The sequence below is a fragment of the Amphibalanus amphitrite genome, unplaced genomic scaffold (assembly GCF_019059575.1).
Source record: "Amphibalanus amphitrite isolate SeventyFive unplaced genomic scaffold, NRLGWU_Aamphi_draft 001824F_arrow, whole genome shotgun sequence".
Lineage (NCBI taxonomy): Eukaryota > Metazoa > Arthropoda > Thecostraca > Balanomorpha > Balanidae > Amphibalanus > Amphibalanus amphitrite.
Window position 1 is genome coordinate 66,613 of NW_024883317.1, and position 24,187 is coordinate 90,799.

A 24,187-nucleotide genomic window follows, 5' to 3' on the forward strand; every position below is an offset into this window, starting at 1 on the left:
TCGAAGAATCAGCTGAAGTTACCCGGTCCCCAAAGTTCACCCTTCAATAACTAGTTTAATTTGGATTGACCACCTTTCACACGATAATTGATGAAATACATGAAATCCTATCATAATACCTAGGGCCTATCATATGTATGATAGGATTTATCGTCTATTGATATTTCAATAACTATTGAGGAAAATGTCATTCCAAATTAAACTATTGACTTTTTAATATTCCTCGCAAGAGCACTCCGTACAGTTTCGTCAAGGGGTAAGTTGGAGGCATGCGCGGTTGTTGATTAGACAAGGGTTCACTTCACTTACTCCGCTGAATGGACGCTTACCGCGAACACAGACATATATCATCTCAATCAAAGCCCACGTAGAACTGGGGTAGAAGGATTATCGATTGACACACTGTTTCCAATTACATTCAAGAGAATAGCGTTGATCCTGTTTAAACAAGGAAACGACGTGCCGGCATTTCGGTGCTGTTTTTTATACGTTTCTAATTTCGCCGGCTGGCCTTCACTGGAATAAAAGTTAAAACTTAGTGGGGAATGACGCAAACGCATGTATGGTGAAAAAGTACAATACATCGCAGGGTGGGACATATCTCCCATTACGATGTGTCCCGTTTTTCTGCTACTCTCAGAAAAAGATGCGCCGAGGAACAAGACTCTCGACATGTGCGGATTGGCAAATACCGTGTGCAAAAGCACGCCCTGATGTGGTCTCGTGATGATGAAAAGAAAAATTGCTCGGGTTGCCTCCTAATGTAGGTACGACGTCATTTTTGAACTGCTAAATTCAGTATTCCTTTATTCTCTGCCGTATGTACAATGTACATACATTGCAGCCGAGACGGCCAGGTTGATAGATGATGACTGATAGCGAGGATTGAACCCGTACCTACATTTGCGGCCTCGACCACGGCCCGAGAAGCAATTAACTGCGTCTGCACAGAGGTAATTACCTATCTGACGAGCAGTTCAGAGGATACACCAATAATTGATTGAAGAAATTAAACTCACGATATTAATCGATATGACAGTTAGGTATATGTACTATAGGAATAATAACTCTTTAGACTGTATCCTCGTGGAGCGTGTAGTGTGTTAGCCTGTAAATAAATGATTTTGTTTCCTGCGCCTTCTTTTCCGCTTCGGAGCGACAACCGGTGATTTTGAAGCGACCTTCGTTCGGATCCAACGCCAAATATAAGCGCACACGGGGCAAAAGCATTGGATAAAAGGGGAACTTCTCATGGTATCTAGACTGAATCTTATATATAATATCGTTGAGATACTTGGCGCGTTCAGACGGTGTAAGGTCCCCCAACCAAAGGGCCAAGCCCGTCTCGAACAATGGGCTGTGCGGTGAGTTCCTCTCCACTGCTCCGCTCGAGAGGACCGGTTAGCTAACGGTGCGCGCGCACTGCGGGACCGACGGTACCCATGGGAACGCTCTGGCCACTCTGCAGAGCTGAGTGCTGACGCAGAGGCCAGCTGCAGCGGGCTGACCCTGACCGACGCCGCGACGGCCCAGAAAAGTGCTCGCGGCTTGGCAGTTGACACGCACCGGCCGGATCCCTGCCGAGATCGGCGAGTGGCCGCCCGGCGCCGACCGGCGGCGCTCGTCACCGCCCAGCGGTCGCGCGGGTAGCAGCACGAGATGCGCGGCCTGCCCAGAGTCGAACGATCAACTAATGCGTCTCCTATTGGCTATTTCCAAAGTGTCAGCTAGATACTCACCTTGGTGTGTGTGTGGGGGGGGGGGATATCTGGCTTTTGTACAATGGGATAAGACGTTTTGTAGCACGGCCACGGCGGCCCGTGTAATGTGTATATATACATTAACACCCTGTACCACACCCTGTCCATGTATACACATGGACAGATGTGTATACCTGTATACAGGTATACACATTGCATATTCATATATACTTGCCTACAATTGGCAAATTCGCTTGTGGTTAAGACGCTGATAAAAAATATTTAGGTAGGTATATATAAAAAACGAAAATCGGGCACCACTAAAATTAAGTGGCCGAAATCCGTGGTTATGGACACTGAGAGCCTGAGTGGTGCCTCTACTAAGCCGCTGGTGCCCCTGGGCCCTGACAGGACTATGGTGCCCCTGAGAAGCCTGAAGTGTCCGCAACGGGCACTTGGTGTCCCTGACAGGCCCAAGGTGCCCCTTCGAGACCGGTGGTGCCCCTGGCAGGCCTGTGGTGCCCCTGACAGGCCTGTGGCGCCCCTGGAAGGACTGTGGTGCCCCTGAGCCCTGACAAGCCTGAGGTGCCCAGGTGCCCGCCTTACAGGCCCGTGGTGCCCCTGACAGGCCCATGATGCCCTTGCTAGGCCTGTGGTACCCCTGGCAGGCCTGTGGTGCCCCTGGCAGGACTGTGGTGCCCCTGCTAGGCCGCTGGTGCCCCTGGGCCCTGACAGGGCTGTGATGCCCCTGACAAGCCTGAAGTGCCCTCGACAGGCCCAAGGTGCCTCTGCGAAACCGGTGGTGCCCCTGGCAGGTCTGTAGTGCCCCTACCAGATCTGTGGTGCTCTTGCTACGCCAATGGTGCTCGCTCCTGACAGGCCTGTGGCGCCCCTGGCGGGCCTGTGGCGCCCCTGCTAGGCCGCTGGTGCCCCTGGGTCCTGACAGGGCTGTGGTGCCCCTGACAAGCCTGAAGTGCCCCCTACAGGCCCAAGGTGCCCCTGCGAGACCGGCGGTGCCCCTGGTAGGCCTCTGGTGCCCCTGGCAGGTCTGTGGTGCCCCTGACAGATCTGTGTTGCTCTCGCTAAGGCGATGGTACCGCGGATACGGATTCTGAGCAGTAATCGTCACGCACTTTCAGAATGTGGATCGCTCATGATTGCTCAATGCAATACAATACAATACAATGGTGCTCCTGACAGGCCTGTGGTGCCCCTGACAGGCTCGTGGTGCCCCTGCTAGGCGTGCGGTGCCCCTGGTGGGTCTGTGGTGCCCCTGTTAGGCCTGTGACGCCCGTGATAGGCCGGTGGTGCCCCTGGCAGGCCTGTGGTGCCCCCGGGTCCCAAAGGGGGTCATGACCATTGACCCATGTGACTCCTCCCCTTGGATCCGTCGCTGTTTGAAATATTGATATTCGAGTTTTTAATTCTTTCCATGTACTACCAATTCTACCATAGGTGTTATGATAGAATTTGGAGCCTTGAAACCCGAGGCCCCAAGCACATACACTTCCCAAACTCCAAAGGCCCTGCCGGCTCTGCATCTTTCCCCTTCGGCACGCGGCCGCCATGAGCTGGATTGAGAACATTGAGCCACGAGATTCAAAATTCAGTGTCTTTCCTCCTGTCCTTTCAGCCTTGAAAATGAATTGTCAGAATTAGGTTACCTGTTGATTTTATGCAATTGCATGCACCAAAAATAGCCATACACAACTATTTATGCAAGAAAAATAACTGAAATCATAAGCTATCAATACACGAATGCGGATAAAATAAATTCGTAGCAGCATCTCTTGTATCAGGTTCTGGTTTGAAAATTGTCTTCCTACTAGAAACATTTTGCAAATTTTACTGAAGTTACGTTGAATATGTTGAATTTTCAGCCTAGGAAGATAAAAACGAAATAAATCAAAATAAAAGAAATCTTAAAATTTTGAGTTTTAAATTTACAGCTTTAAAAGGAAAATTGCGGAGCGAAGGAAGCTTCTACTAGCTATTATACTGAATTTGAATTTCCTACTATTTAACCGTAAACATCTCGTCGAAAAGGGCGGACGAGCGCTGGTAAGTTGCTTGCATTTATTGTATTTGTTATTTTGTCTTGAATGAAGTTTCTTAAATGCATTTTTCTTTTACCGCTTAGGGCGCCTTTGGATGGACTTCTTTGAATCTGGGCTAATTATTTTGGTTTCACTGTGATTCGGCTGCGCCACATTCGCCTTTGATGTGTAAAACAATTTTATATGCTCTTTATGCCTCATTTCATAAAAGGTTTTTATGTCTGAACACCATTGACTTTGACTTTGACACCACTTTGACTCCCACCACAATGTGTGGGACCAACGTCATATCGCATGTTTGAACGCTTGAAACCACGAAAAGTCTGGAAACACGAGGGTAATGCGAGCCTACATACCTATGCCGAATCGTGATTCCAGCCAAACATGGTCTCGAGAAATAGGTCACAGGTCAAAGGTCATTTTGGTCAGGGCAATTTAATTTTCAGGATAGGTAATGATGAACTTGAGGGTACCTATTGAAAGTTTTGTTGTGATCGGCCACTTTTTACGCAAGTTATTCGTGAAAAACCCAGGGATCTGATCAACCCGTCCCCACACCCACTGCCCTTCCCCCCTATACAGGCCAGGGTTATTATCTGTGTTGTGCACTTACTTTTTCTGTCATTATTGTTCCACATTAATAACAAACCATAACTTATTCTGCAGGTTTTCCTTGTGATTTTCTGTATTGTCGTCCTCAAGAAATGTCCCAGCCTCTGCTTGATGTGGATCCTGTTTGCTTCCGGGCCTGTTTTCCAGGCGGTCAATGCCTTATCATCACTACCGTCCTTGACCATGTGATGTATGGTAATTTGTCCCAAAGGCAGCAGATCCTGGAGACATTAAACAGGTATGCCTTTAGGGTGGGTGCTGATGGTGATCACTCATTTTCATATTGCTCCTCTGGCTTTGTTTCCCCCACCCAAGATACTGAACTTAATACATAATTTATTATATCACACTAAGCATTGTTATCTACACTGCAATGCAGCTATTTATTACACTTCAATTTTGTATGCTTTGGCCTAAAATGCCATCAATGTCCAGGGGAGAGTGGGGCACATTCGTGCAAAAATGGATAAATCCATATATCTGTTCTTTGGCTAGTGCAACGACAAAGTTGTTGATTGTAGTATGGGAAGGAACTATTGCAGATATTTTTCCTCTTTGAAAGTTATCCTCTAAAATTATTGCTTCTATTAGAAAAAAATGACTTTTAATAACTGAACGTTTGCACGAAACTGCCCTGAGTGCCCCACCTATGGGGCACATTCGTGCAAGGGAGTGGGCACTTACGTGCACCCTGCAAAGTTCGAGAAATTTCCGGGCATTACCAGAAATTTAATAAAGGAAATTGGCAAGGGGTCATTTCTCTTGATTCCTTTTGACAAGAATGCATTGCAATTTGCACAACATATGTAGAAAGAATGGGATGGCCAACAAGAATGTGCCAACTGCCGGCCTCCGTGACCTCGCCAAGTTCGCGTGAATTACTCGTCACGACGTCTCAAGCAGCCGAGACTGAGTCAAGCGAGCGTCATTAGTGAAACCTACTACAGATAAAGAAATAAATCGCAAAACTAAAAGAATATGCACGAATGTGCCCCCAGGCAGTGCGTACACGACCTGCCCCACAACGTATATTTCAAAATTTCTTGTTGAAAAAATGACACTTTGTCAACAAACAAGTTTGCAGCAGTTTCGTGAATAGAGTGAGCTTCTTCGCCCCCCCCCCCCAATTTTGAAAAGCTAAACCACATTTCCGAGTCAGGATCACAAAAATGGATGATATGAGGAAAGTTTGGAAAGCTCACGAATATTACAAATTTGCGTTTTTATCAAGCATGACAGCAGGTACAGTGTTGTCTTCTACGGTGAACGAAGGGCGGCAATGATATACATATTTCCATAATTTACCTTGAGCTCGTGCAGTCACTCGTGTTCCCATAAACTGCTGAAAACGAATGTGCCCCATGCACGAATGTGCCCCACTCTCCTCTACTGGAATGTTGTCAGTGGCACCATACTACGAGTTCATTTTTTAGGCCATGGATTTTCTATCTTGCAAAATGCCAGCAAAAATGATTTGAGTTTTGATTTTGCCATTTTGGCCTCTTTGTTATGGCTCTGTTTCCAGGTCAATGCACTACCATAAGTGTAATCTGATCCTTATCTAGCCGAAATTCATGTTCATGTCTATATGTTTTGATATTGATGTAAGAGATAAAAGCATTTATGGCTTTCGACCATAAGTGTAATGGCCCACTTTGTTTTTGCTGACCTGTCCTGACTCGGCCTCGGACGGCTGACTATCTGTACACGGTGTTGCTGCCCTGTCCTGACTCGGCCTCGGACGGCTGACTATCTGTACACGGTGTCCGGCGCCGACAGAGACGGGCTGACGGCCGCTGTCGAGGAGGAGATCCGCGCCGTCTGCCGCCAGCTGTTGGCCAGCCCCGAGTATCCCAGCACCGTGCACCAGCGTCTCACCACCATCCTAGTCTGTATCCTTACCAGCGGCGTAACCTCATTGGGACGCTGTACCAACGAAATGCAGCGTTGGGGCGGGCGTCGTAACGTGGACCGAGCGTCTTGCACGACAGTTCTGTGTCCGATATTTGTGTGATGCTGTTGCCTTGTGGTTGTACTGAGTACTGACCGTACCACCATGTACCGCGATTTCCTTCACTAACCGCTCCAGCGCCCGATGATCGCCATCCTGTTCTGACGCCGACCGGAAGCGACCAGCCGCCGGCCTGCACACTGGTGGTGGCCGTCAACCCAGGTCACGAGCCCCGCCCACACTGTGCGCTTGTCCTCGTAAAACAAAACTTTCTGTTTCGGCCACTAAGTTTGGTGAATGTTTAAAACTGCAGGCCCAAATTTGGTCAAGTTTTAGATGAGAGCTGTAAAACAATCTTTCGTGTTGTTTGCTATATCATGGTTTTCATATTTCCTTTCCAATGTAACGAGACATCCTAATGGCGCAGCCTTATCGTTCAGATGTTACTAGAAGTTTGATGGGTCCTTAGCTATAGCTGTAAGTTTTTGTGTTCAGCTAGATACAGCTCAATTTTCATTGAACAGTTAATTATGCCATATGTAAAGCACGATCCCTGTGAGACTGACTGATTGTTGTGCTGATTACAGAGGGCGCTTTGGACCAGGTGTGGGACGGTGTCGTCTCTCGACTGCACCAGTTTGAGGTTTTCACGGACCGGCGGCGCTCCAGGATGGTGCCGCCTCGCCGCAGTCGCCGCCTCAGCATCATGCCGGAGCCGGCGGCGGCCGAGCCTGCCGCCGCCGCCACGAGCCGGCCCCGCGCCGCCGGCCGGGGCAGTCGCTCCAGCCGGGTGACGTCGCCCGCCCGGCGACCGGCCGAGCCGCGCGCTGCGCCCCAGCCCTCCGCCAAGCGAGGACGCGGCGCCGGAGGCTCCGGATCGTCCACCAGCAGCTCGCGGCTGCCGACCAGAACGGCCGCCGTCGGCGGGGCGGCGCCCGCTCGGAAGAAAGCAGCGTCGCCGGCCTCGTCTGTACGAACGACTTCGACGACGTCTAGCAGGAGGTCGACAGCAGTTCGCAGCAGCCGCCGGTCCGTGGCCGTCTCCCCGCCGGTCCTGGTCGCGACCCGCAGGCAGACTCGCAGAAGCAAGCCGGCAGCGTCGCCACCTGTGCTGTCGCCCGCTAAGCAGCAGGTCGCTCGCGCTACCCGCGGCGCACGCTCGCCCTCGTTTGCGAGGGACATACGAGTGCGCACTCTGGAAGGTGCCAGCGGCGAGATGACGGACTTCAGCATGCCAGAGGACATGACCGGGCACAAGAGTCAGTTTCTGGAGGAACTCATGATGGACGCCACCGTCATGCTGGAGACGCCGGGTCTGCTCAAGAGATTCTCCAAGAAGCTGAAGGAACCTACACCGAAGCCCAAGTCTCCCGCAAAGCCTGCACCGAGGCCCAAGTCTCCCGCAAAGCCTGCACAGAAGTCCAAGTCTCCCGCAAAGTCGCCGCCTCGGTCAGCACAAAGCACAGTTACACAGCGTGGCAGACAGTCCGGCGTCGCGAAGCGTACTCGTTCCGAGTCACGCTCCCCGTCCGCCACGCCGCCAAAGAAGCCTCGAGCCGCGGTCGCAGACCGAGGCTCGGCGAAGGTCTCGGCCCCGGCGACTGTCGGCCGTTCACCGCCTCGATCGGTGACCAGAGGCCGGCCTAGTATGAGCTCTGTCCGTAAGAGTCTGAGCGCGTCGCTGGCTGATGTGCCCATGGCGGCCTCTTCTCCAGCGTCACCGGTGCTGCGTGTACACACACCAGCGGCCGCCCGAGCGTCGGCGAAGCGGTCGCAGACCGTGACAGAGGTGTCACAGACTGTCACAGAGGCGTTACAGACCGTCACACAGTCGGCTGCCGTGACGGCTGGACAGACGCCAAAGCCATCGGTGGACTCTCCCGATCGTCCGACACGCTCTAAGGCGCTGCTGGAGGCGCGGAGCTCGATCCGTCGCCGGCCGGCCGGCCAGCCGCCGCCGGAGGACCAGGTGACGGCCTCGCCCAACCTGAAGCCGGCCCGGGATGCGGCCGCCGCCGCGCTGAGTCGTGCGTACGTGGCTCTGGCGCGCAGTGAGGCCAAACAGAAGGACCTGTTCCGTAGCCGGGTGTCGGGCGTGGCGGCCGTGGCCTCGCCGGCCCTCGCTCAGCTGTCGGCAGAGCACACGAGTAAGAAAATCGATACGGACGAGACATCGGCCGTGAACGCGGGGACCAAGACAACGGCTGAGCGGCAACTCGCTGATTCGGTCGTCTCTGAGCAGCCGCCAGCGAAGCCGGTGCCTGACGCGCCGACCGCCGACCCTGCGCCGAGCCGCTCGGACGCTTCAGAGCCGGTGTTCGCCTCTCCCGCGGGCCGCGGCACCCCGCGCGGCCAACTGGCGCCGCGCTCGTCGGTTCGTCGCGCGCCCGCGTCGGCACTGCGGCGCGTGCTGGACCGCGCGCCTGACTCTGCGGCACGCTCGGATGTTCGGCGCGTGCTGCGCCGGCCGTCACCGCCGCCCCTGGACCGGGCGGCCGGCGGAGACTCGCCGCTGGTCGAGGCACCGCTCACCAGATCCAGGCGTGAGTAGCGCGGAGGAGAGGTGCTGGAAATCCGCTGTTTGTTTTCTTTCATTAATTGCAAATATTACCAGCAGGCTTACGCCCAGGTGGTCAGGTTGTACTCTGACTGATGTTCACCGTGTCTGAGAGACTGGGGTCGTAATACCTTTGAGTTTGTCTTGCGAACATGACTTAGACTAAATGGTTTGGGTCGTTTGACCGCTCGAAGGCATCGTTCGTAAGCGGCCTTTCCGTTCGTTTCTTCTGCTCGACTGACGCGACGCCTATCGTTACAGGTGCGAAGCTGACTGCCGAGCTGTCTCCGCCTGTTGACGGTATCGCCGCGGCGAACAATGTGGAGGTGGACGGAGCGAAGCCCCCACCGCCCGCTGCAGTGACGGCGCTCTCTGATGAGAAGGATGGTTACGACGAGCCCCGCCGACGCAGCCGACTGCGCACCACCTGCCTGTGAGTGATACCGGCACGGCTGGCAGGCCGGTCATTCATGGGCGCCGATGACCACTGTAGTCCGGGCTCCCAAAAACCCAATTCATTATCATCATCATCGACAGGCCGGTCGTTGAGTGCGAGGTAGAGGAGGAAGTTTTTTAATGTCAGCGTTTGATCACTGTGATTCCTAGTCCTGACACACGGGCTACACCGGCGCGGTTGTCAGAAGATATCACCGGCTCAGAGAAACTGATCAAAGATGTATGGGTTTACCCTTAGCTGTGGGGAGGGGGGGGGGGAGGATCCTGCATATCAGCGAAAATCTGGATATTTGAACAGCAGATATACCGTCTTGTAGCACGATGCGGCATACCAAGCATGGCAACTTCCACTGTTGAATCATGGGTTCGATGTTTATTAGAACGTGATTCTAAGTCTTCAAGATGTAGGTATTCGCAACATTTACTGTAAAATGGAGGTGCATAATTTGAAACATTTCAGGTACCCATGATCCTCTTTAAGCTTGAGAAAACACTGTTTGAAACACTATTGTTGTGTCTAGGGTTCCTACTTCCTTTAGCAAGAGGTATTGCCAAATAAGTCACGTTTTTTTTGCGAAAATCTTTGAGCTTTCTCCTTGAGCTATTTGAGTTCGTCACTTTTGTCGGATTTGGTTTGCCCCCGATTTGGTTCGCAAGCTATTTTCTAATTTTTAGTGCTAGGTATCAAATTATCGAGAGTGAAATTTATTTATAAAATTAATCAGTGAGCGAATCCAGGGAATGGCCAGAGAAGTTTCGTCCTCAAGAAGCAGCCACCACATTATTCACTGTGAGTCCGATGTCCTAGGTGTTTAGGTTACAGTTCACACGCTCGTCATGACCCCTATTCGTAAGCTGTATCCTCGGTGCGCTGAAACTGCTGTCTGAGCCAAGCTGCGTTCCCGTCCCCGCGGTCTCTGACCGTACCGTCTCTGTTCTGCGGCAGGATGCTGCTGCTGCTAGTGGTGGTGGTGGTGGCCGTGCTGTGGCTGGGCCGCGCCCAGCTGCCGGCCGAGCAGCGTAACCAGCTGGAGCAGCTGCAGCGGACCGTGCAGGCCCAGAGCCAGCAGCTGGAGCAGCTGGTGCGCCGCCAGCTGGAGGCGGCGCGCGGCTGGCTGGACCGGGTGCCGGCGCTGGCGGCCGGCGGCCAGTGACCGGCCGACTACCCTCCAGTCGAGCACACTGTGACCCAGCGGCCAGCTGTAAGTACCTTGCGGTTGAGTACCCAGCCGTGGCCGAGTATCCAGCGGCCAGTGAGTACTGCTGAGTGCTGACCCGACCCCTGTCAGGCGGGACCGGCGCCGCCGTGAGTGTCCGGCCGACGGACCCGCCCCCTGCCGGAGCCAGCGCCGCCTGCCGGCCGGGGGAGCGCGAGGGTAGGCCGTCCCCGACCCGGCTGCACCGAGTCGCCACCGGTCGTGTAGTTTGGTCAGTTTAGCTGCTGTACGGTGGACTGTCTGAGTGAGATTTGTGTCCGTCACACTCCTGATTTTTTTACGTTAGAGATCGGCACTGATGACATGTGACATTGATAAGGTTGATGGTGTGTGGGCAGAGGTAACTCTCGTCCCGCCGGGGATCACTGGGCATTACAGTAGAGGCCGGATGGATTCGTGTGCGTTTTAACCCGCGCACCGACGGGGGTCTGCGCCAACTTCGCACCGACGGGGGGGGGCGGATGACCGCCCCCCCCCCCCCTGAGATCTCGAGAACGAAGCAAGATAGCGACAAGCGGTAAACGGCATCGGATACGCACGGTCAAGATCTACAATTTTTACTAAGGTCATTTACAGGTCAGGTCAAAGATGACGTCACAGGGGTCGAAAAAGTCAAAATGGCGGCGCTAGATATGGAGAGAGTTTTTCTCGAATAACTTTCGAATTAGTCAAGATAGGAACAAACTAAGGGCATCATCGTGATCCTCTCGTCAATCCGCATCGAATGATATATATGTTGACCTCGAAAGGTCAAGGTCAAAGGTTGACCTCAGGTCACGTGACCTCGAGGTCATCATGTATATCATTCGATGCGTCTTGACGAGCTGAACACAATGAGACCATCCACGCGGCTGTATCTTGTTTCTGTACGGAGTTATTGGCCAAAAACCTTTGGTGACCTTTGATGACGTCACATGACCTCACAGCTGCCCAACAGCAAAACAGACCTCAAGGTAGTGAAGGTTGGTCATATATGAAGTCATGTATGGTATATGGGGCCATTCCGACCCGTTTTAGTGGTAAAAACAGGGAGTTGATTTTTTCCCCATTGACTTATAATGGGGAGGTCGCGAAATTGACCTGACCTTAGGTCACCGATATCAAAATTCCGAGATATACAAATTGTAGCTACTAATGACCTAATAACATCCTGAGACTTTCAAAGGCCTCCGACATCTACTGTAGCTCTGGCACGGTGACAAAGTTGCAAAAAAGTGACTTGAGGTTGGGTCATTCAAAGTGACCTGGTGACCTGACCTTGAAAGGTAGGAGGTTCAAACTTGCACACCATGTGTAAAATTGATGAGGTTATAGTCATACCAAATTTCGCGGCGCTACGCGCCGCGGTTTTTCCGCTATTGGCGAAAAACCTCAGGGGGGGGCGGATATCCGCCCCCCCCCGTCGGTGCGCGGGTTAAACTGGCATAGTATTTCGACACGTGAGAGTGTGAGATGGTTCAGTAGGCATTTGATGTACAAAGCTTTCGGCAGTACAAAGACGTGCCTGTTCGGTCGACAACGTTTATCGTCATCACACATTATATTTGACAAATCACGTAGCGTAGGATCATTTAGCATAAGCATTGGGCGTTTTAGATTCTTACTTGAAAGTCGCAAGTAGTGCTGTCATGGAGTGGTGTTTACCGAAGGAGATTTCACTTTCATATGCCGTACCTGTCACAGAGTATGCATAAATGAGATTAATGTTAGTACCTTAGCTGTAACTGCATGACTCCGAAGGCGCTTAGTGCGATAAATATGCATCGATGTGCTAGACAGAGCGCTGTTTCATCGTAAGATTTCACATTTGTGTGATGGCTAAACTGTAAATCCACTCGCTAGGATGAACGTACAAAGCGAATGATTTGCGAAATGCTCATTTTGCACACCATCGAGATTGTAGTTAGGTGTTCCTGGAAATATTGTATTTTCGGTAACCGTTGGAACGACCCGCACCAAATTTGATGTCAATATACTTGTGTTGGCATATCTGGCTTTCGTGGATTTGCATGTGGGAATTAGCAATGACGCTGAAATGTAAAGGGTGACTGTTCAAGGAGATTAATCAAAGAAAAGAAACATTTTGCGAAACAACTGTAACAGAACATTTTGCATAACTGGAAGCTGCTTTCCATTTCGAGATCTCTTGTATGAAATTTCGGAAGATTCATAGTTGATGTTCTGTCAAATTAATTACTCTTTTTGGACCTTATGCTCAGGCATGCTAGCAAAAAGGCCTCTGACTCAACATCCCTAACCCGATGTTTACCAGGAGTGAAAACAGCAGAGTCGAGGCAGCGACACCGCGCACTGCCTGGGCGGCGTGTTTTTAACCAGTCAAAGCAGTGAATTACATGTGAATATTTGGGAATGATTGAATGATTGTATCGCAAATGATTTGTTGCTCTATGTTACCGGTAAACCGTGTGATCTCTCCTACATAGCACCGTGCTTCTGCTATGCCTGATCTACAACCAGCATTTGGGATGTGAAAAGTACGAGTCCTGTGGTTTTGATGTGCCTGCAGGTCATAACGAGAATCCCTTAGCTCTAGGAACTGAATCTATCATTTTACGCAGATTTGAGTTTTATTTCAATATAAAAAAGACACACGTTATGCCGCCATTGATTTCGCTTCAATGTCGTAGCACCTGTCGGCCCATCCAGCCTCCCTATCCTCTGCTTTCTCTAACCCATCCAGACGGTCGGTTAGAAGCAGGGTGCCACGGGTGATATCATGTCCGAACAGTACTTATCCTCCACAGTGAAGGCGTACACGCGTCCAGTGGTGCCCAGGTCGCCGGCAGTCGTCTTGTACTTCCAGGTGACGGGGCCCGTGGTGGCTCGGAACCTGGCAAACGCGTACAGAGCGTTGCTAACGCCACGCTCCGGGTGTACGCCGCCGGTCATGAACGTGCGGCCGGCCTTTCGCACAAACTCACTGCCACAGTAGAACTGACTGGCCTGGAACACAGGGTCAAACACCTCCACCTGGAAGTAGCGGCAGCCGCTCGAGAACAGAAACAGCATCCGCTCGCGGTCGGGCACCGGCTCGAACAGGATGTACATGCCGACCCTCGTGCATTTCTCCCTGCCTGTGTACTCGACCCGCCACACGCAATTGTTGGGCGCGCTGCGGTCCATGTTCTCAAAGTCGAGCACCATCTTCTGGTAGCGCCTGTCGTCGGTCTTGATGTCCACGTCGCACGGCCACGGCTCGATCGGTTCCAGCTTTTTGCACGATTTGTCTGTTTTCGGGCAGCCGAGTACTTGGTTAGCGAAGCCCAGGTCGGCATCCGGGATGAAAGCATCCTGCATGCCGATGCTGCTCGAAGCCATCACGCCGCTCTTGGAGTCGAGTGCGGCGAGGAAGACGGCCTCGCCACTGCGCGAGAGCCCGTACGTGTCGTACATCATGATGGACTGGTAGTTGAACGGGCAGTCGCCGTAGTCCTTACTGTTGAGGTACTGGAAGTCCTCGACCAGGCCGTTGTGCGCGCGTACCAGCAGGTGTTCGTCCCGGTCGGAGCGCGAGTGGGTGTGCGGCAGGCCGAGCACGTGGCCCAGCAGGTGCACCAGCACCGGCTCGCTCTCACAGTCGGGCGACAGCACCAGCTCCTGGCTGCCGTCCACGTAGCCCAGCTGGGTGTAGCAGCCCTCGCCGTACTTGATCTCCAGCTGGCCGCCCGTCGTCACCGGCTCGAACTTGATGCACGTGCCGCCCGACCAGCGGGACATGGCGTGCTCGACCACATCGGGACTGGGCCCCGGGTCCTTGATGTGGTACTTGATCGTGTTGCCCGGCCACTTTTTGGGAATCAGCGGTGCGCTGGATGACTTGTCTGGCTTCATTGAATAGCGCTTCTTCTGATCCGGGGATAGAAGCAGGTCACCTTCATGCAGCTTGGCTCCAATGGGCTTCCACATGTTCAGCATGATATGATCTGTTGAAATGCCAGCGTATGATTGAATGACTGCCACCATAACGATAATACGTTTTTAACGCATTATCTAATAAATGTATCTTATCAAGGGTTCATACATTGTTATCATGTCTACCTTTGCAATTAATACTTTCTGATAATATTTACGGCATGTTAATCGCAATTCAAACATTACCCAAATCGGCACGATTCAATGTTTTTTTTTCAACATGAATGTACCCTCGAGTAGGTACTTCACTCTGAATGCAATCAGAACATTACTTTAGAAACGATACTGAGCAACCTTACGTCGTAAATGTCATTTATCTGAAAATTAATTTGTGAGAAAAAAGATATCAATGTGAAAAAGGTTGAGAGCACCTGCCTACCTACCTGTAATATGATACCTAATTTCATTCAATTTGAGCAAGCAACAACCTTGTGAAGGCGACGTTTACTAACCGGTTGGAGACATCGGTGCATGATATTCGGTCATCAAGTCTTTCTGTTTTTCTATGCTGATGATATCCAAACCAAAAGCATAGCGCGCAAATAAAAGACTCAAAAGCATTATTGGCGAGTGTGCCATTGTCTTGTGCTTATTGAAGGATTTAGCTAGTTGAGCATTTCACGTTTTGTATTTGGTCTTTTTCACTTGATATTTTATAAAATATAGATGATTGCGCAAATATAGCAAAGCAAACTTATTGTTCAATTTGTGATTTCATAGCAAGAGAGAAAATTACCGGAGGCACCGTTTCGTTTTCGTTCCGTTGAATTTTTATCAGGTTATTAGCCACGTGATGGTCATCAACGGGGATCTTTCCTTGAACACGAGACATGCTAAGCAAGGTGCTAAAAGCACTCACTAAGGTAAACACATTTTGATGTGAATGATAATGACCCCCAAAGCGTGTTATTGCGTCACTTATGTTCTGAAGGAAGGAACAACTTTCAGTTTTCTACCAATCGCTTCTAATGACTGTTGCAGATCTTGAAGCATGTCGGAGGAAAGTGTTCTTATGAAGTAAAAAAAGTGTTCACTTTACAGCATCACATAAAAATTTTAAGTACCCTTTCATGAAAATTATACACTACATTATAGCAGTCTCACATGTCTCGACAAACATAAAATCCCTTTCCATCACGTGCCTCGTCTCTGGAGGATAATGCACTGTAGCGCATCTGTTTACATCCCATTCGTTAGTCCAGATAAGGTCGCCGCGGGTCGCATCGCAAGCAGCATGTCCCCAATGTCGTGAAGACAACCCTCCGCTGTGTCGGAGCGACTGTCCCCGAAGGTCGGCCATGCCGGTGACAGGCCGAGGGGTGTCCCGGTCATTACTTCAGCGAGGCGTTCGTCGATTTGGAGCGCGCTGTTTGCCTCCCACTTGACCTCTATTTCCGACCGGGGCGGCCGCCGCGCGCTAGAATCGTATGGCGTGCTCGGCCGGCCGCCCGAGGGGCGTCTCCGTGTGTCTTAGTTTTTCCGTGTCTCCGCGCGGCGGCTCGCAGCGGAAACCTGTCACATGTGGCCTCCCCCTCCGCGTCCGTAACTCGCGCGGATCGTACGGTAAAGTCACATCGGCCTTGGTGTCGGGCGCGCATCTCCCGCCCCCGCCGGGGATCGCTGCAGGGCGGCCGGTGCCGCTGCTCCGCTCGTTTTCGGATCAGGAGAGCGGAGTAGCTCCTTTCCTTTAGATCCGTCACCCTCTCCTCCACGAGCCGCAGCTCACCAACCCAATCCGACGGGAATCTGGCCGGGGCGTAAACACACTTTCACGGGCTGCGTAACGCACCGCTCTGGCTCTGTAAGGGACGAACCCTCGTCGCTGGCCAGCGGTGACCCGTTTACGTCGCTAACGAGCTCCCGCCTCTCACCGGACTCGGGCGCCGCGTCCTCCGCTCCTAATCCATTCTAACGTCGTGTACGCTATACGGGTCTAAAACATAGGGATGCAGTAAACTCAGTTACCTTAGAACACCATGGGATACATTGAAAGGTCTCGTAACGTCCAGGCCCAGCGATGAACGTGGACACCTTTGCTCGTTTAGGTCTCAGGAAAGCTGGATCCTGTCTCCGTGCTACAGGCGTTTCGATTTCCCGTCTGGTGCTCGGTCCTAGCAACAGCATCCGAGTCGGTATACCGACAGAAGTGCGCTCTTCATTAGCCTGAGCCCGAGCTCGAAAACACGTTGTGTCATCGGGCATAAGTCGGCTCGTCGCTAGTGGCGCGAGGGCCGGTGGGTTTTTTTTTTGTGCGGGAAGATCTAGGCGCCGGCAGTTACTGGTCCGGCGGTTGGATTAACGGCATTGGTCAGTATGGGGCCAGCACGGCGACAGAATACAGTATAAGACAGCATGCCTGAGGCGATACATTGGGAGCCAGGTCGAGTTGCAGATCATTGAGCTGATAGCGGTAATATGGTGGCAATAATGTCCAGTTCGCAAGTATTTGGGGACGCTCAGGGCCTGATCAGGCTAGGGCTATGTCTTGATCGTTACAATTTATACGGAACTTTTACTTCGAACACTACCACATGGAGAAAGCGTTCTTGCTTCTGGGAAGGTCCTGACCGGATCATCAATTTGTTTACCCTCACTTATGTGGATATAAAACACACACGTCCATGGGGTCACTCTGGCCCGATGGCGATGGGGCTCCATGCTGCTGGGCTAAAGTTATCCCCCCCCTCCCCGGCCGCTCCCCAGCACGGTGTCATTAACGCACGGCCGCGAGGTAATGTTGATTTACAGGCCCATTATTGGTTGTCGGCCCTCTCACTACTGAGCCCTGTGGTAGTAAAGTAATATTTGGTGTCTGATCGTAACCAGGAAGGCCACCGATCAGAGAAAGGAGAAGTAATCCTTTTGATTGCGATACATATTCGAGGCTTTCATGTTTTTGTGAATATGAAATAGCTACATGGTTGTGTGAATAAGTTAGCGATATACAAAATCGTTCGATTTTTTAAGAATCGGACTATCATAAGCATATAAGCTCAAAAGAATGACATTTTTTGTGGGAGTTTAAACAGTGGCATAAAAACTGGAGGCTCCTTCTGAAAAGTTATGCATTGGATAACCGTTTGATTTAGGCTCTAGCTTGTATGCTACGTCAACATTGAGCGTTTGGCAGATAATGTTTGTCAATTCGACCAAAGACGGGTTTTGATTGTCAAGTCGCATGTTATTTTACCGGACAAAAAAAAAAAAAACGACAAAGTTTAGGTTTCCGCAGTGAGTTTTGAATTTGTCACAAATCCTTATTTTGATCGTAAGGATTTGTGACAGATGAACGTTACCCGTCGCAGCTACGCTACCGTCAGAGCTAAGCTAGAGAAGATATTGGGGATAGGATGTACGGCAGTTACTCGAGTGTGAGTGCATTTCGGCGGAGAATCAACCGCTTATTGCGCACCATGAATGAAAGTCATCTTCAGGTGACTAAGGCCAACCGTCTCAGTGACATCTTGTAACGTGATGATTTCGAAGTTCTTGCTTACCTTTCCTGTTTATTAATGGCCCATAGATCAGACTTTTACGCGCCTCGCCTGACGTTTCGAGTGATTGATGTTAATGTGGTGTGAAAACGAGCTGAATCACATCATTATTCTTTACTGGAGCTGAAAATCGCCTCCGTCTATAAAAGGTTTCATAAAACAACGATAAAATGGATCAGTATGTAACTCGGAGCAATAAACACTCCATTTTATCACATACTGATCCGTATCGCAATTAAGATCAGTGAATGTGACCGCCCTCTTTGTGTTCCTAAGGTACAGGTCCATAGCCATGGCCGGTGGCTCGTATAAAAAGTGGAGTTGATTTGTACAAATGGCGCTATCAAGGAATGGAGATCCGTGACCGTGATACGGGGCCATCTCCCCCCTCCAGCAAACAGAGAGCCCCAGCGCTGACACCGGCCCCAGATAGTGCTGCCCGAGCCGCGATCTCCTATCTGAGGATGGTCGTTAATTGCTCGGCGCCCGCGCCGGCCTCTGCCCCTGAGTGCACGATGTCCTTGCTGCTCGCCGCGGTCGATCTGGGTCAGCGCGCTGCCCCGCGGCTGAGCGCGGTACCTGAGCCGACAGTGTCCCCGCCGCCGCCCCACGGCGCATCCCTCTCTGTCGCGCCCAACAACCTTGTCCCTGATGCTGGTTGCGCCGCCGCTCCAACAACAAACTGGCGCAACGGGGGGCGCGCGCCGGCCGCCCCAGAATCGACCCCCTTCCGTCCGACCGATAGATAGCCGCTCCACTGGCGGCGCCCCCTCGGCAGACGTCGATATTTATGCCGCCTGTTCCCAACGCACTTTGTGTGTTGCCGCTGCGGGATCTGTTTGCTTTGTTCGCGGTGGAATTGAAATGTCAGTTTGTTTGCTGGATCTTCCGACGTTTCATGGGCAAGAGACACATTATCTGGAGTGTTTGTGGTTCGAGGTTGGATCGTTCAAGGGAGTTTTGATTTACACTACGATGTTGGTTGCGTCCTCGCGGCAAATGCACAGAGGTTCAATGCCTTAGTTGTATGCATTGCATAAGCTGTGCATTGTGTAATAAACGTAGTTGCTGTTTACTTCCGGTATTACTGGGATTGCCAAAAAATGTCGAAGCCTAGATATTAGTCTACTAACCGTAACATGCTCGATCGAGGTTTGCCATTTGGGTAAATCAGTTTGTTGTTTTGTTGAGACTGTTAGTTTTTTGTTAAAGATCCACAGCTTTCGGATGTGCTTCGAGGTTGAAAAATAGGCAGTAGTTTAGAAATACATTTCGAGTTGAAGTGTGTCCGATCACGATGGAAAACATTTTCAGTATGATTGAACAATTATTCACACCAACAATTAGCTGCTATGCTGATATTTGAGTAATGCACCATACATAATGATGAATGCCTACTGTATTATTAGTAATCATAATTTGCAATTTACCTGCTCTGTGCAACAACTATACCCATCACACCAATACCCATCACACCCACCGCAGCGACCCCTCAAATCATGGTGATTATGTATGAGCTCCAGTGAGCTAAATAAGGCCGGAGTAACGCACACGCAACCATCAACACATCTCGTACCCACCCACCCGTTCTCACGCACGAGTGGCCAAGGCTGTCGTCAGTCGACCGATGATCGTACTTCATCGAGCAAGGCCTAGTTTCGAGCAACACCGAGGCGCTCGCTTAGTCTTCAGTTACCGCTTGATTTTGCACCACCGATTGGCGAAGGACGATAGTTTTGCCGCTAGGTGGCACCAGTAATCTGCGCCTGCGGGTAGGCTGTACCGCACGACTTCTGTCCGGGAGTTTATGGTCGCTGAATGCAGCGCGAAAGGAATATGAAGAAGAGAGTGTTCGCATGTGAAATAGGAATATTCATGAAAAAATGTGTGCTCAAAAGGGAGCTACTTATTCTGCATCGTCATTATCAATCTAAGACGTTTATGAATATGGCATATGCCAAGAGCATAGCATACGTTTAGGTACGGTCGTCTATCGTCGCTCGTTCATCTCATCCACTTTTACCGTCGGTCGGCGTCCGTCAGCGTCGGCCGATGGGCTGGCTGATAGGAGCCGACACCGCGCGGCCGTCTGCCGCCGGCGGCGCTCTTCTGACAGCTGCTCCCGTTCCGCTGTGTACGGCACGCTCCGCCGGCCTTCGGCGTCCGTCCCCATAAACGGCGCGGGGGGTCCACTCCGAGACGGCGCCGGGTCGCAGTGACCCGGATCGTGGCCGACCGGGCCGCGGGCGGCGCCCCGAGGATCAGGGACGAGCCCCAGAGACCGTGGTAGTGGGTTCCCAGCCGACGCCGACGCTCCGGGCCGGCAGGCAACGATGCATGGCCCGCTGCGACAGTTACCATACGCCGTCGTAGTTATGGGCCTGTACTGAGCTGTACTGATGGGCTCGAACGTAGTCGGTGGAAGATGGGTTGGCGCTAGAGGTCGGCGGTAAATCAAACGCAATTAGGCGAGCAGTTAATAAACTGTGCGACAGGCACCCGCAGCTGATGGTGAAGCTGTTATTGACGAACAAGTGGCTATATTGAAGCCTAACTTTTTTCGATCTTTGCTGATGTTGGATTTTTATGCGTGAAGTGCTTCCTTCAGTGTAACGTCTTGAGTGTCGAGTGACACCATGCCAAATGTGAAATGACTAATGAGTGGCCGAGCTAGAGCTGCGCTGTGATGAGCAGACGGTGCCCAAATGCTGGAGCTGTGGCAACTGTTGAGAGAATTAGGTACATGCTGTTGAGCATTGCTCTTTTTGTTGTATGTAACTAACAAAGTTAGTTACAAATAAAATTTGAAATTTTATGTGAGTGATAAGACGGTCGAATCTTCTGAAAATTCAAACTGACTTCAGATGAAAAGTATAAAAAGTCAGTGGTTTTCATGGCTCATCTAAGCGCTCACCTGTTGTGCCCATACGTGCAGCTTGTGCGAGAGGATTTCTGATCCAACATTTCAAGATTCAGAGCAACGAGACGCTGTCGAAGCTCAACGTTTCCCTCTCAGTCGCCAGACAAGTCCATACGTCACCGCACTTCACATCAAACCCGACACCAGCCTGAATGGTGCGGCCGCTCTTCAGCGACAACAAACGTGCCGTTAGTAACATGGAGTGAGAGACTCACAAAAGAGAGTGCAAGGTCAAGTGTCTTCTATTGTGTTCCGTTTGACCTGACCAGTCTAGGAGATGGATTGAAGACGACAGTTCAACAGTCCTCTGGTTACAACTGTCTCGAACTTGATTTTGCTAATTGAAAAGGACTGAAGAAAATTCAATAAATGTTTATTACGTTTGGGCAGTCGTGATACGTCAGATGCGTATACCAATGATTGCTATGAAGGTAAAATAAGATTTAAACTTAAAACTTTCTGTTCAAATTAGTGCTGTTTCGATACCGTAACACCATGCCGTGAAAATCAGTTCATGTGGTGAGAAGAGGCCTGTCGCGCTACGTCACCCTTCCTCCATATCGTCAGCCTTTCAACTGTTGACTTATATGTAAACTTGCTTGTATCGCGGAGGTTCTATAGCTGGGACTGGAATTGAGGTTTGTTTTATTGTCCAAGCTGGTAGTTGGTATTTATGCCGGAAAATAAACAAAATATTCACGAAATGAAGCGTTTATTTGGCAAAATCTATCAATGGTTATGATCAAATGCCTTATACCATTGCTAAAAGGCATCCTTTATTGAAATCCTCCAAGTTGTACACAACTAGTGTGTACCAAATACAGTACCTACGATAGAGTAAAGTGTATAAATGACAAGAGCATCCAGCTACCAAGCCTTCAGCCGCAGGAAGCGGCTAGAGCTTCAGTTGATCCTTTGCTTTGATGGTTAAACAATAAACATGACTACGATTTTCCCGCAGTGCAGGAGAGTCAAAAATATTCAACGGAATATTCGATGTTACTTGATTCTGAACACCATGGATTCATCGATAAGACAGGATAGTTAAGAATCCTCGTTAAACTTATCCTTCGCTTTCATATAAAAATCCATTCAGTGAAATCATAGTTATATATCAAATAACAAAAACGTGCAACTGCCTTCTGTCTCAATGACCATGTGCTTTCTTCGTCTTACTTTTGTGATCATGCTTTTTCTTGTACGACCATGGAAACCTGAAATGTTTATAGTAGTGGTAAAGCTTGTCCAAAAAGTAGTGAATGTGACCGGGAATGATTTTTACAATAGCGGTGGTCGTGGAAATTTTGTACTTGGGTTTCTTGGTCACCTTGATATAGTAATGAGGATGTGGTGCCGATTTCTTAGTCGTCGAGGCATCTGTATATTCGTGCTGAGTGTAGTCAGCTGTTGATGGAGTTGTAATATAGGGATGGTAGTCGGTTGTTGAAGGAGTTGTTATGTAGGGGTGGTAATCGGTTGTTGTGGACGGAGTTGTAACGTAGTGGTGGTGATCGGTTGTTGTGGATGGAGTTGTAACATAGTGGTGGTGATCGGTTGTTGTGGATGGAGTTGTAACATAGTGGTGGTAATCGGTTGTTGTGGATGGAGTTGTTACGTAGTGGTGATGATCGTTTGTTGTGGACTGAGTCGGTTGATAGTGGCGGTAATCGGTTGTCGTGGATGGAGTCGTTATAGAGGGGTGGTAGTTCCTTGTTGTGGTTGGGGTTGTATGGTAGTGGTAGTAATCGCTTGTTGTGGATGGAGTTGTTACGTAGGGTTGGTAGTCGGTAGTTGTGAATGGAGTAGTAATGTAATGATGGAAGTCGTTTGTTGTGGATGGGGTTGTTATATAGGGATGGTAGTCTGTTGTGGATGGAGTCGTTATGTAATATTGGTGGTGACCTGTTGGAATTAAAGCATAGTGACTGGGCGGAATGGTAGTGTGAACGAAATAGAGTTTGGCTGTTGTGGACGGGGTGGCTGTGAAAATATTGTCGTAACTTAGAGACGGGGCAGATGTGTGACGATTGTAATTGGTCGTGGAAGGTGGAGGTGAAGTCTCAGCTTGATATATGTTGGCTGTTGGAAGCGAGCTAATGTCATAAGGAGAGAAAGGACTCTCTGGGATCGATATAATATGGTGAACATCATCGTCTTCGTTTGATGACGCATCATTTGAAGAAGGCGGCGGTGGTAGCAGGTGGCCGATGGGAAATGGTTCCAGCTCGACAATACCCTCCTCTTGGTGGGGCGGGTTCTCCAGCTCCAGAGTGACCTCTGACCCGACCTCTGACCCGTCTCCTGACCCCTCCTCCTGGTGCGGTAGTCTCTGCAGCTCCACGGTGACCGGCGAGAGGTCACCGCGATTGCCCTCCCAGGTCGGATTCACGGGTCGCCCCGCCGGCAGGCCGCGGTCGTCCGGGTACTCCAGGCCGCTCTGGTCAAAGTAGGTGCCCTGGCGGTGCCAGAAGTTCCTAGCTCGCAGTGGAGCCGGCGGCAGCGGCGGCAGAGGCGTCGTCACAAACCGAGAGCGAACAGACAGCGGCAGGCTCGTGTAGCGAATGATGCGGGTCAGAATCTGAGGCATGGCGCCGACTCCACAGCTCGCCAGCAGAGCCAGCCAGATGGTCAGAAGTTTCATGGTTGAGAGACAGTGGTGCGGCACAACCTGATAGCACGGGGCAGGCGTACGGATGTGTTGCTGACTTGGAGAGATACTTCAAACGCACTGCGACACTGGCTGTACTGATAACCTTGGTTGTCGTCTTGCTTTCTTCCGTCTCTCCACCTACTTCGTTCTCCCTTCTCTTCCGATCTCTACATTTCAGTCTCAGTCTTCTAGTTTTCCCATCGTTTGTTTCTTTCTTATCTTCTGTATAATTACCGCTTCTGTTATTTGTCGCTGAAGAAGGACGGAACTTGTCACTCGATTCTCGCTACACTGTTCACCCGTAGACACACTGTTACAGTGCTAGCTATATACGGCCTTGCTTTCAATTCCCAGGAAAGTTTGGCTCTCCGAGCAGCAGAGGCCCCTGCAGCTGAGAAGGTGGCTCGATGGAGACTGACAGACCCACTGAAGGACTGTCCCTTTAGCCACGGCATTCCCCTATAGCAGACAGCGGGAGCGGTGAAGGGCGAAATTTGCCGTTACGCTCATTGGATGGATAATCACGGCAAAACACTGGCTGTCGTGAGACACCGTCATGGATGAGCCATATCCAAACTGTCACTAAAGTCGAGCCATACTCAGAGTGGACGCGCAAGACATTTGGCTTTTTCTGACTGAG

At 50.9% G+C, this 24,187-nt stretch overlaps 2 protein-coding genes across 3 annotated transcripts; one reads left to right on the forward strand and one right to left on the reverse strand.

Annotated features, from left to right (window-relative positions):
- The first annotated feature begins 3,706 nt into the window (after positions 1-3,706).
- On the forward strand, positions 3,707-12,558 carry LOC122375362 (serine/arginine repetitive matrix protein 1-like). 2 transcript variants are annotated; one of them, XM_043354714.1, is made up of 8 exons: positions 3,707-3,761; positions 4,424-4,607; positions 6,149-6,261; positions 6,459-6,542; positions 6,908-8,863; positions 9,139-9,310; positions 10,280-10,955; positions 11,965-12,558. In XM_043354714.1, the coding sequence occupies exons 2-7, from the start codon at positions 4,462-4,464 to the stop codon at positions 10,485-10,487; spliced, it is 2,679 nt and encodes an 892-aa protein (XP_043210649.1). In that variant the 5' UTR covers positions 3,707-3,761; positions 4,424-4,461; the 3' UTR covers positions 10,488-10,955; positions 11,965-12,558. The 2 variants fall into 2 exon arrangements, 1 of the variants encoding a protein (XP_043210649.1); XR_006255383.1 differs by lacking the exons at positions 3,707-3,761; positions 4,424-4,607; positions 6,149-6,261; ... (2 more) ...; positions 9,139-9,310; positions 11,965-12,558 and adding an exon at positions 9,917-10,123 and having other exon boundaries at positions 10,280-10,315.
- A 561-nt stretch (positions 12,559-13,119) lies between these two features.
- Positions 13,120-15,576, reverse strand: LOC122375363 (protein SpAN-like). The gene is made up of 2 exons (XM_043354715.1): positions 14,936-15,576; positions 13,120-14,494 (listed from the first exon to the last, which is right to left on the reverse strand). The coding sequence occupies exons 1-2, from the start codon at positions 15,060-15,062 to the stop codon at positions 13,260-13,262; spliced, it is 1,362 nt and encodes a 453-aa protein (XP_043210650.1). The 5' UTR covers positions 15,063-15,576; the 3' UTR covers positions 13,120-13,259.
- Between the last annotated feature and the right edge of the window lie 8,611 nt (positions 15,577-24,187).

Excerpts from the sequence above, each read along its gene's own strand:
- LOC122375362 (XM_043354714.1), top strand. The coding sequence starts at position 4,462 with ATGTCCCAGCCTCTGCTTGATGTGGATCCTGTTTGCTTCCGGGCCTGT. Across the intron at positions 4,608-6,148 it reads ATCCTGGAGACATTAAACAG|AGACGGGCTGACGGCCGCTG; the intron begins GTATGCCTTTAG and ends CGGCGCCGACAG. Across the intron at positions 9,311-10,279 it reads CGACTGCGCACCACCTGCCT|GATGCTGCTGCTGCTAGTGG; the intron begins GTGAGTGATACC and ends GTTCTGCGGCAG.
- LOC122375363 (XM_043354715.1), bottom strand. The coding sequence starts at position 15,062 with ATGGCACACTCGCCAATAATGCTTTTGAGTCTTTTATTTGCGCGCTAT. Across the intron at positions 14,495-14,935 it reads TGCACCGATGTCTCCAACCG|ATCATATCATGCTGAACATG; the intron begins GTTAGTAAACGT and ends GCATTTCAACAG.